Source organism: Coenobita brevimanus, chromosome 4, assembly GCF_032717465.1.
Source record: "Coenobita brevimanus isolate Jiangsu-jjx chromosome 4, ASM3271746v2, whole genome shotgun sequence".
Classification (NCBI taxonomy): Eukaryota; Metazoa; Arthropoda; class Malacostraca; order Decapoda; family Coenobitidae; genus Coenobita; species Coenobita brevimanus.
The window spans coordinates 3,559,563-3,577,477 of NC_136957.1; the positions used below are offsets into that span (position 1 = coordinate 3,559,563).

At 41.2% G+C, this 17,915-nt stretch overlaps 1 protein-coding gene across 1 annotated transcript; it reads right to left on the reverse strand.

Annotated features, from left to right (window-relative positions):
- Positions 1 to 5,410: 5,410 nt before the first annotated feature.
- LOC145395063 (uncharacterized) lies at positions 5,411 to 17,149 on the reverse strand. Its single transcript, XM_080268822.1, has 3 exons — positions 15,405 to 17,149; positions 14,123 to 15,131; positions 5,411 to 5,509 (listed from the first exon to the last, which is right to left on the reverse strand). The coding sequence occupies exons 1-3, from the start codon at positions 17,147 to 17,149 to the stop codon at positions 5,411 to 5,413; spliced, it is 2,853 nt and encodes a 950-aa protein (XP_080124948.1).
- Positions 17,150 to 17,915: the final 766 nt, after the last annotated feature.

Consider the following 17,915-nt stretch of genomic DNA (forward strand, 5'->3'; position numbering starts at 1 on the left):
TATACCTGCACCGGTTTCTGTTCCAACACGTTTCATAATGTAATCAATGACCAATATAAATAATAAAGGCGATAGAACACCACCTTGAATTACTCCGGACTTGACTTCAAACGAATCACTCAGACAACCATCAACCATCACTTTACAAAATGTGTCCCCATGCATGTTCATAATGACCCTCACAAACTCCTCTGGTATTCCATAATGTCTCATGATCTTCCCCATAGTCTCTCTCGAAACACTATCAAAAGCCTTTTCAAAATCAACAAAACAAAGACTTAACGGTACTCTCATTTCATTAACTTGCTGCATCAAATGCCTAACTATAAAGATATGATCATTGCAACCACGTCCCTTTCTAAAACCAGCCTGTTCATCCCTCAGAATACCCTCAACCACCGGCTCCAACCTATTTAACAACACTCTACTGAAAACTTTCAAAGCTATCGGTGACAAAGAGATTCCCCTCCAATTACCACATTCACTCAGGTCTCCCTTCTTCGGAATTTTAACAATTACACCATTCTTCCAAACTGATGGTAGTAACCCCGTCACCCATATCTTATTGAATAGCTTGGTCAAGATCATTATTAATCTATCCCCCTCCACTTTAAACATTTCCGGAAATAAACCATCCTCCCTGGTGCCTTGTTATTCTTTAACTGTTTTACTGCTTTCTCCACTTCTGCAAGCCTCAACTCTCCTGTTTCTATATTTAAATCTTCCTGAGCAGACGGTATATCCTCTTCTGGTGGTATTGGTCTATTAAGAACTGTCTCAAAATGCTCTTTCCATCTATTTTTAATATCTCCATCTTTGGTCAATAAATTTCCTTCCCTGTCTCTAACTGGTATTTCCTTGCGTTTACCTGCATTGCCACTCAGTTCTCTAATCGATTCATATGCTATTCTTTGACTCTGTCCATCATTTTTGTTTATTAAGATTTCAGTCTCTGCAACCTTTTCATCCACACATCTTCTTTTATCTCTCCTAGCTAACCTTCTTACTTCTGAATTCAAACTCCAGTACGCAGCTCTTGCTAATTCAATCTCTCGTTCATCAACGCATTGCATCTCACTCCTCAATTTAGCCTCACTTCTCCTTTTTATCATATCCCACGTTTCCTCTGATATCCATTTCTTTCTCCTGAATCTATGTCTCCTTCCAATCGTACATTCAGCAGTCTCATGCAAAACTTTGTTCACATCCTCCCACATCTCATCTACACTTCTCTCCCCCTCTTCCAACGTTTCCAACACCAAAAACCTATTTCTGCATTCTAATCTGAATTCCTCCTTTTCTTCTCCTTCCCTTCTAAGCTTAACAATATCGTATCTACCAACACCAGATTTTTCCTTCTTCTGATTTTTATGTTTAAACCTTATTTTTGCAACGCTGAGTTGATGGTCACTACCAATATCCGCTCCCCGTTTAACATGAACATCTAGCAGAGAACTTCTATGCCTCCTACTGATAGCGATGTGATCAATCTGATTTTTATATTTTCCACACGGCGACACCCAAGTTGTCTTGTGTATATTGCAATGCTGAAAGAGTGTGCCCCCGATGACTAAGTCATTTGCTAGACAGAAGCTTCCAAACCTCACTCCGTTTTCACTAATCCTACTACCAACTCCCATCTTACCCATACATGCCTCAAATCCCTCATTTGAGCAGCCCATTACTGCATTAAAATCTCCAACGCAGATCAAAACATCATGTCTAGGTACCCTTCCTACTCCTTCTTGCAACTTTTCATAAAATGTGTCTTTCCTTTCATCGAGTGCATCATTAGTAGGTGCATAACACACAAACAGACTGATGTTGCCATGATTTGATTTAAACCGTGCGTATAACAATCGCTCATCTATAGGATCCCACTCACATAATGCCTTATTTGCCTTACAACCCAGTAACAATCCTACTCCCTGATAATGCATTCCGTCCTGTCGGCCAGATATCAATAAACGTATACCATCCTCCAAATCCAACTTATCAACTCCAGTTAATCTAGTTTCTGTCAGAGCACAAATATCAAGTCCATAATTTTGAAAAACCTTCACTAACTCATCAATTTTACCGTCATGATTTAGCGTTCTCACATTCCAGTTACCAATTTTAATTGTATTTTTTGCATTAACAAATGAATTAGATTGTAATTGAGGCAACCGTGAGATTCTTAGCACCCCCTGCCCATTTAAGGGCTGCACGGGACTGGGGGCCATTATTGTTCTTTCGGAGTCCATCAAGGTTTCTTTGGCTAACTTCCTGAACACCTCGCCAATGTGTTGCAGTCGCAGTAGGCAGCTAACTTGCCTGATTGCCCACACCCGAAAGACCCAGCTATGCTGTAGCCAGTCACGTGCCGGCATGCTTCCCAGCCATTTCACTCTCAAGGAGTTCCTCTGCCTGAGAAAGCAACCACCCCCCTGCTCCCGAGGGCTTTTGATCTGTGTAGGTAGAGGGCGATCACTCCCTCACTAGCCATATATATATATATATATATATATATATCATTTCCTGTGGCACCCCACGGGATGCATAGGGCCCCAATGAACTCTCTCCACCGATATTTGTCTCTTGCCATCTCCTTCAGGTCCCACCAACACTCCTCTCCTGCTTCTTTTTTCATTGTCCTCAACCAGGTTTCCCTCGGCCTACCTCTACCTCTTCTTCCTCTAGCAGTCCAGTCTGGCACATCCTGTATTAAACTACCTTCTTTTCTGTATATGTGCCCCAGTCGCTTCCAGCGAGAGTGTCTCACATATTCATTAACTGGTTCCACTCTCGTAATATCCCTTACTCTTGCATTTGTAACTCTGTCTTGCCACTTTACTCCAAGAATCCTTCTCAGTATTTTATTCTCAAATCCTAATACTTTCTGATCTATTGCAATTGTACTGTACCATGACTCATGCCCATAAATTAAAATTGGTCTAACCATGGACTTGTAAATTTTCACTTTAGTATGTACCGAAAGCATATTATTATTCCAAACAGATTTCAGCATTCCGACAGCTCGCCAAGCCTGTCTAATCCTCTCCTCAATTTCATTGTTTAATGATCCATTAGATGATACAATCGTTCCCCGATATTTAAAGTTTTCTACATTCTTCACCACATTATTCCCAATTACACAATCGATTTGGTTCTCCACGTTCATATTAATAATTTCAGTCTTTCCACAATTTACTACCAATCCCACTTTTTCCCCTTCCTCCACCAGATAATCAAGCACCCTCTGCATCTCGTAAATACTTCCGCAAATCAGTACAATATCATCAGCATAGTCCAAATCCATCAGCTTCTTATTTTCTTTCCAGTTAATTCCTGCACCTGTTCTCCTTACAACCTTTATCATAACATAATCCATAACCAAAACAAACAACAATGGCGAAAGAACTCCTCCTTGAATCACTCCTGACCTAACTTGAAATGGATCACTCAAAGAACCACCCACCATTACCTTATAAAAAGTACTTTCATGCAGGCTTCTAATAATATTTACAAACTTTTCTGGTATACCATAGAATCTCATAATTTTCAACATAGCTCCACGTGAAACACTATCGAACGCCTTTTCAAAATCCACAAAACACATACTAAGTGGCATTTTCATCTCATTAGCTTGTTGCATTAGATGCCTTACAATAAAAATCTGATCATTACAACCTCGACCCTTTCTAAATCCCGCTTGTTCTTCTCTTAAAATTTTATCAATTACTGGCTCTATTCTGTTCAACAAGATTTTGGAAAAGACTTTTGCAACTACAGGTGTCAAAGTTATCCCCCTCCAGTTGCCACACACACTTAAATCTCCCTTTTTTGGTATTTTTATAATCACTCCATTTTTCCACTCTTCTGGAATTCCACCATTATCCCAAGCCACATTAAAAAGTTTCAAAAGCACATTCATCAACTCGTCATTTTCCACCTTAAGCATTTCAGGGAAAATTCCATCCTCTCCTGGGGCCTTAAAATTCTTAAACTCCTTTATAGATTTTGCTACCTCTTCCAAAGTTATATCCCCTGTTTCTATCTGCAGATCTCTCTCGGCTGGCAAAATGTCCTCTTCAGCTGGGATTGGTCTATTTAGAACAGTTTCAAAGTGCTCTTTCCACCTTCCTTTTATATCCAAATCTTTAGTCATCAAATTACCATTTCTATCTCGTACAGGTATTTCCTTCCTTCTCTTTTCAGTCCCATTTAACTCCTTTATATATATATATATATATATATATATATATATATATATATATATATATATATATATATATATATATATATATATATATATATATATATATATATATATATATATATATATATATATATATATATATATATATATACATACAGGGTGTCCCGTGAACGAAGTCGACAACACCATCCACATACAGATTGAACAACCACAGGGACATGACACATCCCTGTTTCACTCCAACATTGAAATAGAATAATTCACTCAGTTCACTATCCACACACACTGCAGCCTTAGCCCCCTCATACATCCTCTTCACGGCATTTGACAACTTCCCATTTACTCTATATATTCTTAATACTTTCCACATTCCCTGTCTATCCACCCTGTCAGATGCTTTCTCCAAATCCATGATGGCCGCATACAGCTTCTTTCCCATCTCTAGAAACTTTTCCACTAAAGACCTAAGAATGAATATCTGATCAACACACCTCTTCCCTTCCTAAAAACCTCCCTGTTCTTTTCCAAGCAATTCCTCTGTTATTTCCCTAACTCTGTCAGTAAGTATCCTACCATATACTCTCCTGTTACTCTAAGAAGACAAGCGCCTTTATGATTACCACACACTTTTTTTTCCCTTTTTCCTTTGCAAAGTGGAATAATTATACCTGACTCCCACTCCTCTGGGGCTCTACTTTCCTCCCAGGCCAATCTGCACATCTTCCATACCCATTTCTACTACTATCTCATGCTTCAGCATTTCGCCACACACCACCAATTCTTGGGCTTTCTCCATTTTGACTTTCTTCATTCCATCCACTACTTCCATCCTACTGATCTCTTCCTCCCATCTCACCTCCTTGCTTCTTCTAGCCATTCCCTAGCCACTATATATATATATATATATATATATATATATATATATATATATATATATATATATTTGTACACACACACCCGTACAGTATACATACTAGCAGGGGTACCTGGTGCTGCCAGGCCAAAAAGGCGAACACTTTAATCCTATTTAGTCTAGTTCAATCTTTCTTTCAACTCCAGAAAGACCATGTATATATCTCTTATGCTTCTGAAGAGGGATTATAAATGGTCAAGTAACTTTCTGTTTCAGCTTTTGCAGACTAATGCACAGCATATGTGCTCACTTGTTTACTATTACTGGTGGCCTCAAATGACCTCCGACCGGCTACCTCAAATGACCTCGGTCATCCTCACACGGCGTATGTTCAAACTGGAGGTCATGTGGGTCTTCATGCCAAAAATTGGGCTGCAACGGTAGCCGGCGTTGCCCTGGCGAAAAAAGACGAGCAATCTACTGGTGACCTCAAATGACCCAGATCTGAATTTTGACCTACCGAAAACCATCTTTGGGTCACCCTGACCCAGAATATATATGGGATCTGTGGGTCTCTGACGCTTGGTTGGGGTTGATTGAATGGCAAACAAACAACACAGCTCTTTTATGTAGATACCTTTCCTTCTTGCTGGAAGTTTGCTCTCATTCAGCCAGTCCCAAAGAAGGGTGACCACTCCCAACCCTCCAACTATCGTCCAATTGCTTTAACGTCCTGTATTTCAAAAGTTTTCGAGTCAATTCTCAATAGAAAAATTTTAAGGCATCTTTCCTATCACAACCTTCTTTCCGATCGTCAGTACGGGTTCCGTCAGGGACGCTCCACTGGCGATCTTCTCACCTACCTTTCAGACTCCTGGTCATCCTCCTTTCGGGACTTTGGCGAAAGCTTTGCCATTGCACTTGACATCTCAAAGGCTTTCGATCGAGTCTGGCATAAATCTTTAATTTCCAAACTGCCCTCTTACGGTTTCTATCCTTCTATCTGTGCCTTCATCGCTAGCTTCCTTTCTGGTCGTTCTATAGCCTCTGTTGTAGACGGCCATCGTTCTTCTCCTAGATCTATCAACAGTGGTGTTCCTCAGGGCTCTGTCCTATCACCAACTCTCTTCCTTTTATTTATCAATGATCTTCTAAGCTGTACATCTAACCCTATCCACTCATACGCTGATGACTCCACCCTTCACCTTTCCATTCGGTTCCCGCAACGCCCATCTCAACAGTTACTTCAACAAACAAGGGATGAGGCTATGGCACACCAAATGTCTGACTTGGCTCGTATCTCTGACTGGGGTAAAAATAATCTGGTTGTTTTTAATGCATCTAAGACTCAGTTCTTACACCTATCAACCCGACAAAATCTTCCACAGGTATACCCACTAATGTTTAATAATATTCAGCTTAATCCTGCATCATCCTTGAACATGCTTGGGGTTTCATTTACTCGGGACTTATCTTGGAAAGATCATATTACATCACTTGTAAAATCTGCTTCCAAGAGATTGGGTGTGCTAAGCCGACTCCGCTCTTTCTTTACCCCTGCACAATTGTTGACTCTATACAGGGGTTTTATCCGCCCCTGTGTGGAGTACAACTCTCATGTGTGGGGAGGCTCCCTACATACAGCTCTTCTTAATAGGGTGGAGTCAAAGGCTTTTCGTCTCATTAACTCTCCTCCTCTTACTGACTCCCTTCAACCTCTGTCTCTTTGCCGCACTGTTGCATCTTTATCTCTTTTCTATCGCTACTTTAATGGTCACTGCTCCTCTGAACTGTCTGCTTGCATTCCTCCACCTCTACGAAGGGCGTGTAGCACCCGTCTGGCAGCAAACTCTCATCCCTTTTCTGTCCAACTCTCTAATGCAAGAGTTAACCATTACTCTCAGTCTTTCATTTATGCAACAGGTCAGCTCTGGAACTGTCTCCCTCTGTCTGTATTTCCTGCTGCCTCTGATCTCCAGTCTTTCAAACGCAGTGTGTCCAGGCATCACAAAATGATCGGATCTTGAATTTGGCTCTCTATTGTATTTTGTTTTTCTCTTGGAGGGAACTGTTACTGCGGGCTCATGGCCTTTGGTTCCTTCTTCCTCGCATAAAAAATATATATATATATATACACACACACACATGAGGTGCCATCCAAAAGTTCCATTAATTTGAACAGAGGGAGCCAACCGTTTGCAGTTTTACCTTTTCCTGCTAGGAAGAGTCAGCAGCACCCCATGTGCACCAATGTGGCCCAGGCCGTGTCTGTGAGCAGATGTGTTTGTAACGTGGTGTGTAGGTGTTTTGGCAGTTATGCATTGGTGAACCAATGGCGCAGCAATGTCAAGTCGATGCTGATCGTCTTCTTCGGTATCCAAGTAATTGTTCACAAGGAAGTCGTCCCACCCGCTCAACCTGTCAGCGGAAAGTTTTGCTGTGAAGTTTTGCAGTGTCTGAGGAAGAACATCCGCAAACGTCCAGAACAGTGGAAGAACAAGGATTGGGTCCTGCATCATGACAACGTCCTCACTCACACATCAATTGTTGTCCTGCAGTTCTTGGCTTCCACTAACACAGTAGTCATTCCCCACCCACCCTATTCGCCTGACCTTCCCCCTGCGACGTTTTCCTGTTTTCCAAGCTGAAATTACGACTGAAAGGGTGTCAATTTGACTCAACTGAGGAGATCCAGACAGAATCGCAGGAGGTGCTCGAGACCATCACGCCTGAAGCCTTCCAGGGATGCATGGACTTGTGGAAAAAACCCTGGGACCACTGTATACATGCCAAAGGGGACTACTTCGAAGGCGACAGTGGGAACTAGGAGGTATGGTATATAACTAATTTTCCTGCAATATTCAAATTACTTTAACTTTTGGGTAGATCACCGTATATATATATATATATATATATATATATATATATATATATATATATAACGTATATGTATCACCAGTCATTGCAAGTCCACTGGTGAAAAAAGACCTAATGAACTTTTTCCATGAATTCCTTGACTAAGGCAATCTCTGTCACTACTTGCCTGCAAAGTGTAGCACCAGTCGAGCAGGGCAGTACTCCCAAGGTGGTTGGAAAGCTGATGACAGGGAGTGCTGGAGCTACTGTTTCATCAGCCCTCAGGACTAGTTCCTGACCATCCCCCTTTGCTGAACTTTTTCAGTGTCTTAGTTACACAGAGAGTAGGCCAGCATGCTCTCCAACACAAATTTCTCTATCTACACCAAACTACATGCACAGTACACACCACACTTCCTATTCCAAAATTTAAAAAAAAATCATTGCGTCTCATCATCCAGCCTCGGAGTCCCCAAGCGGGGGGAACATAAATGCCCCCACCTTCCGCTCCTCTCCCGGTGATGACTCGAGGTGCCTGGAACCACTGTCTGACTCTCTTCTTCATTTCTGCAACATTCGCGGCCTTTCCTCTAACTTTCGCTCTGTTGAGCACCACCTCTTCTCCTCTAAACCTCACCTTCTCTTTCTAACTGAGACTCAGCTGTCTGAGGCAACTGACAGCAAACCCTTTTCTGTATCCTCCTACTTTCTCTACTCATTTCAAAGCCAAAGTTGGCTGTTGTGTATGTATATGCAACGACTTATCTTGCTCTCGTGATCCTGAACTCGATTCTTCTCAATTCTCTACACTCTGGCTTCGGCTTTCCTGTCATTCTCTGATTAAATATATCTGTGCTGTTTACTTATCCCCTAATTACTGACTATCAAAAAAATTCTTTGACTATCTTACTTCTACGATGGAACACATTCTATCCATTTCTCCATTCTCTGAAATCTCCATTCTAGGAGATTTCAATGTTCATCACCACCTTTGGCTCTCCTCTCCTTTCACGGATCCACCTGGTGAACAAGCCTACATCTTTTCTATCCTTAATGACCTAGAGCAGCTTGTACAGCACCCTACCCGTATCCCAGACTGCCTTGGAGAGAGCTCCAACATACTTGACCTCTTCCTTACAATTAATCCTTCTGGTTACACTGTTAATCTTTTCTCTCCGTTGGGCTCCTCCGATCACAACCTTATCGCCTTAACCTGTCCTATCGCTCCGGTACGGCCTGTGAACCCTCCAGGGAAACGTCGTCTGTGGCATTTTGGAGCCGCGGACTGGGAGGCCCTCAGGCAGTACTTCTTTGATTTTTCCTGGAATTATTATTACTTCCATGGCCGGGAGCCATCTGAGTGTGCCTAGTGCATTATGGAGGTTATTCTCTCAGGCATGGAAGCATACATTCCTTTCTCATATCCTTTGACTAACGCAAGAAAGCCTTGTTTTAATCACGCTTGTTCTAATGCTGTCCACAACAAAAGGTACCGGAGCCAACCCACCCCTGAATCACATCATCTTTACGTTTCTGCCCGGAATCGTGCTAAGTCTGTTCTTTGCTCTGCTAAAAATAATTTCATCTGTACTAAATGCTCTCAACTCTCCAACTCAAATTCTTTCCGCTCCTTCTGGCACCTTGCCAAAAACCTTTCTAACAACTTTACCTCATCATCCTTCCCTCCCTTTTTCTACACTGATGGTTCTGTAGCAATTTCTTCTACTGTTAAAGCAGATCGCACAGACTTTCTCCTCCAATTCCACCTTAGACGATTCCGGTGCTGTTCCTCCATCACTTCCCGCCTCTGACTTCCTCATGGCTGACATTAAAATTTCTTCAGTTGATGTATTTTCTGCCATCACTGGCCTCAATACTAACAAGGCATATGGGCCTGATGGAGTCCTGTTGTTCTCAAGAACTGTGGTTCTGTGCTTTCACCCTGCCTAGGCAAATTCTTTCGCCTTTGTCTGTCAACTTGTATCTTTCCTGCTTGCTGGAAGTTTGCTATCATTCAGCCATTCCCAAAGAAGGGTGACCACTCTAACCCTCCAACTATCGTCCAATTGCTTTAACGTCCTATATATCAAAAGTTTTCGAGTCAATTCTCAATAGAAAAATTTTAAGGCATCTTCCCTATCACAACCTTCTTTCTGATCGTCAGTACGGGTTCCGTCAGGGATGCTCCACTGGCGATCTTCTCACATACCTTTCAGACTCCTGGTCATCCTCCTTTCGGGACTTTGGCAAAAGCTTTGCCATTGCACTTGACATCTCAAAGGCTTTCGATCGAGTCTGGCATAAATCTTTAATTTCCAAACTGCCCTCTTACGGTTTCTATCCTTCTATCTGTGCCTTCATTGCTAGCTTCCTTTCTGGTCGTTCTATAGCCGCTGTTGTAGACGGCCATCGTCCTTCTCCTAGATCTATCAACAGTGGTGTTCCTCAGGGCTCTGTTCTATCACGAACTCTCTTCCTTTTATTCATCAATTATCTTCTAAGCTGTACATCTAACCCTATCCACTCATACTCTGACGACTCCACCCTTCACCTTTCCATTCGGTTCCCGCAACGCCCATCTCAGCAGTTACTTCAACAAACAAAGGATGAGGCTATGGCACACCTAATGTCTGACTTGGCTCATATCTCTGACTGGGGTAAAAATAATCTGGTTGTTTTTAATGCATCTAAGACTCAGTTCTTACACCTATCAACCTGTCAAAATCTTCCACAGGTATACCCACTGATGTTTAATAATATTCAGCTTAATCCTGCATCATCCTTCAACATGCTTGGGGTTTCCTATACTCAGGACTTATCTTGGAAAGATCACATTACATCTCTTGTAAAATCTGCATCCAAGAGATTGGGTGTGCTAAGCCGACTCCGTTCTGTCGTTACCCCTGCACAATTGTTGACTCTATACAGGGGTTTTATCCGCCCCTGTGTGGAGTACAACTCTCATGTGTGGGGAGGCTCCCGACATACAGCTCTTCTCAATAGGGTGGAGTCAAAGGCTTTTCATCTCATTAACTCTCCTCCTCTTACTGACTCGCTTCAACCTGTCTCTTTGCCGCACTGTTGCATCTTTATCTATTTTCTATAGCTACTTTAATGGTCACTGCTCCTCTGAATTGTCTGCATGCATTCCTCCACCCCTACGATGGGCGCATAGCACCCATCTAGCAGCAAACTCTCATCCCTTTTCTGTCCAACTCTCTAACGCAAGAGTTAACCGTTACTCCCAGTCCTTCATTTATGCAACAGGTCAACTCTGGAACTGTCTCCCTCTGTCTGTATTTCCTGCTGCCTATGATCTCCCATCTTTCAAATGAAGTGTGTCCAGGCATCTCGAAATAAATGGATCTTGAATTTGGCTCTCTCTTGTATTTTGTTCTTCTCTTGGAGGGAACTGTTATTGCGGGCTCATGGCCTTTGGTTCCTTCTTCCTCGCATAAAAAAAAAAACTTCTCTGTTTCATCTCTCCATCTCCTGTCTGTTTTTTTTTTTTTTTCTGCAATGCTTACATTCTCTTGGAGACCTGTCAGTCAACCTCTTGCTCCATCGGTTATCTCTTATTCTTGGGACATGACCTTGCCACCTCCATTTTTTTTTTTTTTTTTTTTTTTACCTTATGTATATGCTCTCTCACCCAAGTTTACAACCATATCTCATGCCCATTCGATTACATGATGTAATAGTGAACAATGGTGGCTGGACAAATTACTGATTAATGGGCATGGGGCCATGACCTGACTATGTTAGTATGAAAATAAAATGTTCATTGTAAATATAAAATAGTACGTCATTGCAACATAATACAGTTTAATTCTATGTGTTTCCTTTTGACATACGACAAAAAAATGGACGTAATAACTACTTTTAATGCTATTAATTTTGACAGATATTTCCAGACACCTACCAGTATACGTGGGAATATTATTATGCACTATTCATGGGCTAAAACACACAAATGCCCACATGGGCAGTGTTACGTCCCCAGCTGTCCTCACTCCTCAAGCACGCTGCAATAGTTAGGTACAGCAAGAAATTCGTTCGGCCTGCAACTCCTCATTCCCGGGCCAGCTGGATAGCAACATGAAATATCTCCACCACAAATACTGTATCATCCATCACACCATCAATGATAATGAAATAGTCTACTACACTATTTACATATATTTACAAATAAACACTCTGATACTCAAAATAAAGAATATGCTTAGATCACTTATGCTATATCCCCACAATGATCTTCTGAACACCAAATGACACTCAATAATAACCATAATCTCAAAATAATTAACCATTCTCCCTCACATGTTACTCTATAATATTAACCACATAAATACTCCACAATGGTTCACACAATAATAATCTCCACTATCACAAGTACACCACCACGTGCACCATAGGCTATCTTGTGGCCACCCACACCACGCTCTCTCTCCATCACCTGTATATTCTCCTCCCACAAATAATACTCATCAATATATTCACATAATTATCTCACCACTTTCCTTGTATAACACCTCACACTGTGTGACCACACTGCTCTCCCAAAATCACCACGTGTCTCCTCCAACACGCCCACCCGAGCAGAAACCCAGATCAGCTCCTCACACGCCGCCAGCCACCAAGAGAGAGAGAAGCCACGCACTCTCTCCTCGTGCATACATAACATATCTCTCACTAACGGGATCACAATACAACAACATAACCTTACATGTTAACCCTTAACAACTTCACAAATATTAATTCATTTCTACATTCTCCAAAGATAAACTCCAACACAATATACAATCACATTATACAATAATAAACATAATATTCATTACATTCATGATACATAACAAAAGAAAACGTACTGTATGAAATAAGGGATAACTCCTCGTAACACCCTCCTTCCAGTAAAGATGTGAATTCTCCCTTTAAGAGGATTCACATCTCTCAGGAACGCGAGAGAGAGCGTCTGCTATCACATTCTCTCTTCCCTTTACATGAGTCACAACCAAATTATATTCTTGCAACAGCAGACACCATCTCATTAACCTCTGGTTAGAGTTCTTCATCCTATTTACAAATACAAGAGGATTATGATCAGTGAAAATTTGCACGGGCCTCATGGTACCCTTCACATACACTTCAAAATGATTCAAACACATAATCAATGCCAAAGCCTCCTTCTCCACAGTACTGTAATTCATCTGATATGGTAACAACTTCTTAGAAAAATACCCAATAGGATGATCAACCTGCTCCACTTCCTGCATTAATACTCCTCCAATTCCCTCACCACTGGCATCCACATACAATTTAAATGGCTTATCATAATCAGGAGTGACCAATATGGGTGCATTTACTAGCATATCCTTAATTTTCTTAAAAGCCTCCACACAGTGCTCACTCCACATAAATTTCACCTTCTTTGACAACAACCTGGTCAATGGCAATGCAACGGCTGAAAAGTTCTTACAAAATCTTCTGTAATACCCACTCATTCCCAAAAACCTCAACAATTCTTTCCTATTTGTTGGAGAAGGAAAGTTCAGAATATCTCGCACCTTAGCATCCAATGGCCTCACTTGTCCTTGTCCCACTTTGAATCCTAAATAGTCCACATAAGCCTTCACAAAATCACTCTTTGCTAAATTCACTGTGAGATTTGCATCATCTAACTTTCTAAATACTTCATCCAACAACTTCAAATGCTCCTCCCATGTATCAGAATACAGTACTATATCATCAATGTATACAGTACAACACTTCACTCCACTCAACACTGCATTAACCAATCTCTGAAAACAACTGCTACTGTTCTTCATTCCAAATGGCAAAACTTTATACTGATACAACCCATCCATGGTAACAAATGCTGACAATTCCTTAGCCCTTTCAGTTAATCCAACTTGTCAGAAACCCTTAAGCAAATCTAACTTTGTCACATACTTAGCATTTCCTAACTGATCAATACAGTCATCAATCCTGGGAATAGGGTATGAGTCAGTCTTAGTTACAGTATTCACTTTTCTAAAGTCAGTACAAAATCTGTAACTATTCCCTCCAGCCTTAGGTACAAGTACACAGGGTGAACTCCATGGACTATTACTTGGCTCAATTAAATCATTTTTCAACATGTACTCTACTTCCTTCCTCATAATTTCTCTCTTTTGTGGAGTCACTCTGTATGCATGTTGCTTAATTGGCCTTACATCCTCTACTTCCACATCATGCACAATAACATGGGTTCTTCTAGGAGCATCAGGAAACAAAGATCTAAACTTGTTAACAATTCTTTTTACCTCTCCTTTCTTATCCTTATCTAAATGCTTCAACTTCTCATCCAAATTATTTAACATGACTGAATTTTCCAAACTCTGACCTTCACAATTCATCAAGTCATCATCTTCACCATCACTCTTCTCCACCTTCACAACATTACCACAATTTACTTCATCATTTACATCCAATACTTCTTCCCTACCATAGTATGGCTTGATCATATTTACATGACATAATTGAGTTCCCTTCCGTCTCCCTGGGGTTCTGACTATGTAATTTACATCACTGACTTTCTCCTTAATGGCCCAAGGCCCACAATATTTTGCTTTCAAAGGATTATCCTGCAATGGAAACAACACCAGCACCTTATCACCAGGCTGAAAACTTCTATCTCGTGCCTTCTTATCATACCAGGTTTTCATATTAGTTTGTGACTCCTTTAAATTCTCACAGGCAATCTCTCTAGCTCTCAACAATCTCTCCTTAAACATAGTAACATAATCCAGCATATTTGGCACATCATGATTTCCCAACCACTTCTCCTTCAACATACGCAGAGGTCCCCTGACCTCATGTCCATACACAAGTTCAAATGGACTGAAGCCAGTGGACTCCTGTACAGCATCTCTTATGGCAAACAAAGCTAGTGGCACTGCCTCATCCCAATCCTTATCCATTTCAGTACAGTATATTTTTAAAGTCTTCTTTAGAGTTTGGTGAAACCTTTCCACACATCCCTGCGACTGCGGGTGATAGGCACTCGATAACTGCTGCTTAATCCTCAACTCTTTCAACACCTGACCAAACAACCTTGAAGTGAATTTACTGCCCTGATCTGACTGAATTACTCTCCGGAGTCCAACCCATGAGAAAAATTTCACCAACTCCCTCACAATCACTTTGGCATGGATACTTCTCAAAGGAATTGCCTCTGGAAACCTTGTTGACATACACATAATAGTTAGCAAATATTGATTGCCTCGCTTAGAACGAGGTAGAGGACCTACAACATCAATACATATCCTGCTGAATGGTTCATCTACAACAGGAATAGGGTGCAATGGTGCCTTTACAATATTCTGGTTAGGTTTACCAACAACCTGACATGTATGACAAGTCTTACAATGCTTAGTTACACTCATCTTTACACCTGGCCAATAAAAATGTGCTGTCACTCTACTCAAAGTCTTTCTTACACCAAAATGTCCTGACCAACTATCTTCATGAGCCAACTCCAAAATCTTACTTCTGTACTTCTTAGGGACAACAATTTGGGTCTTCATCATCCAATGATCAGATACTGGGCTATCAGCAGGTCTCCATTTTCTCATTAAAATTTGGTCTTGCACATAATATCCCACATCTCCATCAAGAATTCCTCTCTCAGCCTCACTCCACAACGCCTTCAGACTTTCATCATTCTTTTGTGCATCAATTAAGTCCTCCTTTTTCACAACAAAGTCTGGCAAAGTCTCTACTTCCTTCCCTTTCACCTGCTCTGCTTCATCTCCAGGTTCACAAAGCCAGGATGAGCTTAGGTCTAACTCACACTCCTCATCTTCCTCCACTCTTTTAGCACTAGCCCTTGTCATTACACATGCTGGATAAATCATACTCTCCTCAAGTCTCTCACCATCCTCACATACTTCTGGGTCTACGGTTTCACTTTCCTGGTCAACCTCAGGATTCTCCACAATTTCAGGCTCAGGGACAACTTTATTGCCTGCCAAATCATTCCCTAATAGTATGTCCACTCCTGACACAGGCAATCCTTCACTTACTCCAACTTTCACATTTCCTTTGACAAATCCACTCTCAAGCCGCATACAATGTACTGGTACTTCAAGCTCTGAAGAACTCACACCCCTAACAACAACATTTTCACCAGTAAAGGACTCATCACTCCACTCTGCAATACCTTTACGTACAAGACTCAGGTTAGCTCCTGTGTCTCTCAGTATCACAATCTCCTTTCCTTGTCCCTCACCCACCTTCATCCGACCTTTGGTGATAAATGGCTTAAACTCTACTGCAGGTAACACCTTGGATCCTGTACATACATTTGCTAACAATTGTTCTACATGTTCCTTCCCAGTTACAGTCAATCCAGCTTCCTTGGAATTCTTCAAACTATAACATTGATACTTCCTGTGACCTACTTTACCACAATGCAGACACTTGGGTTGCACCTGATTTTTCTTACAACTTATACTTAAGTGTCCAAAATCACCACACTTATAACATTTGATTTCTGACTTATTTTGATGTGAAGCATTACTGACCTTATCACTCCTAAACAAAGGTGACTCTACAGCCTGACTTTGAACATGTCCAACATTAGATTTCAGAAAATTATTTGAGTTCTTGAAACTGTTTTGGTTAGCTGTACCTTGTTTACCACCCCAAGAGTTGGTGGACTTGTTAACCCAGCTCTGGTTAAATTTACCTTTACCAGCACCTTTGCTCATCTCATACGCAACAGCAAGCTGATCCGCTTTACGTCCAGCCTCAATCACATTTCTAATGTCTAGTTTCATTATTTCATACCTCAGTGCTGGTTTTAAAGTATTTCTAAAATGTTCTAACATCAATAACTGTATCACATCTTCCTTGCTTGTCACATCCTCAGATTTCAACCATTTACCACACTTCAGCACAATCTCTCTGGCAACTTCCAAATAGGTGTTACTATGTGTCTTTCCAACGTCTCTGAAACGCTGTCTATAAATTTCTGGATCCACCTTCACAGTCTGTAAAATTGCCTCTTTAACAACATCATAATCACTGCACTCATCAATACCCAAACCAGCATAAGCCTCTCTTGCCTTGCCCTTTAATCTAGCTTGCACCAACAAAGCCCACTCTTCCTTTGGCCAACTTCTCAATTCAGCAATTTTCTCAAATTGTATAAAGAAATCCTCAGCCTCTTCCTCTACAAATTCTGGCATAAGTTTCATCTTTATATCTGCTGAATTTCCTCTGTGTTCCCCTTTTTCTACTTCCTACTTTTTTATCTCCATCTGAATCAAAGCCTCTTGATTCTTTTCCCTCTGTAACATTATCTCCATCTCCATTAACTTCACTTTCCATTCCATCATCTCACTACCAGTCATTTCTTTGTTTCTTTCTACATACTTTTCATCCTTTTCCATATTTTCTTCTTCACACTCACTCTGCTCTCTACCCAAAATGCCAGATTCCATCAAACCCTTTATCAGTTCTCTCTGCATATCCTCCTTAAGATTAGTTTTTAACTCAATGCCATAAATGCATGCTAACTCCCTCAGCTCTTCTCTTGTGCACTGGTATAGAAAATGTACATCCCTACTGCTCACAAAGTTTTGCACATTACTCTCTGCCATGATTACAAATAATTTCAAGGCTCACCACAACACAGTAGTCCAGAGGGGAGGGCTGGCAAGGAAGGCAGATTCTCCTGGTCACACACACTGGGCTCATGGACAAGTGGCACACTATCACAAAGAGCTCCCGGACAGGCCCCCAATTTTCTGTTACGTCCCCAGCTGTCCTCACTCCTCAAGCACGCTGCAATACTTAGGTACAGCAAGAAATTCGTTCGGCCTGCAACTCCTCATTCCCGGGCCAGCTGGATAGCAACATGAAATATCTCCACCACAAATACTGTATCATCCATCACACCATCAATGATAATGAAATAGTCTACTACACTATTTACATATATTTACAAATAAACACTCTGAT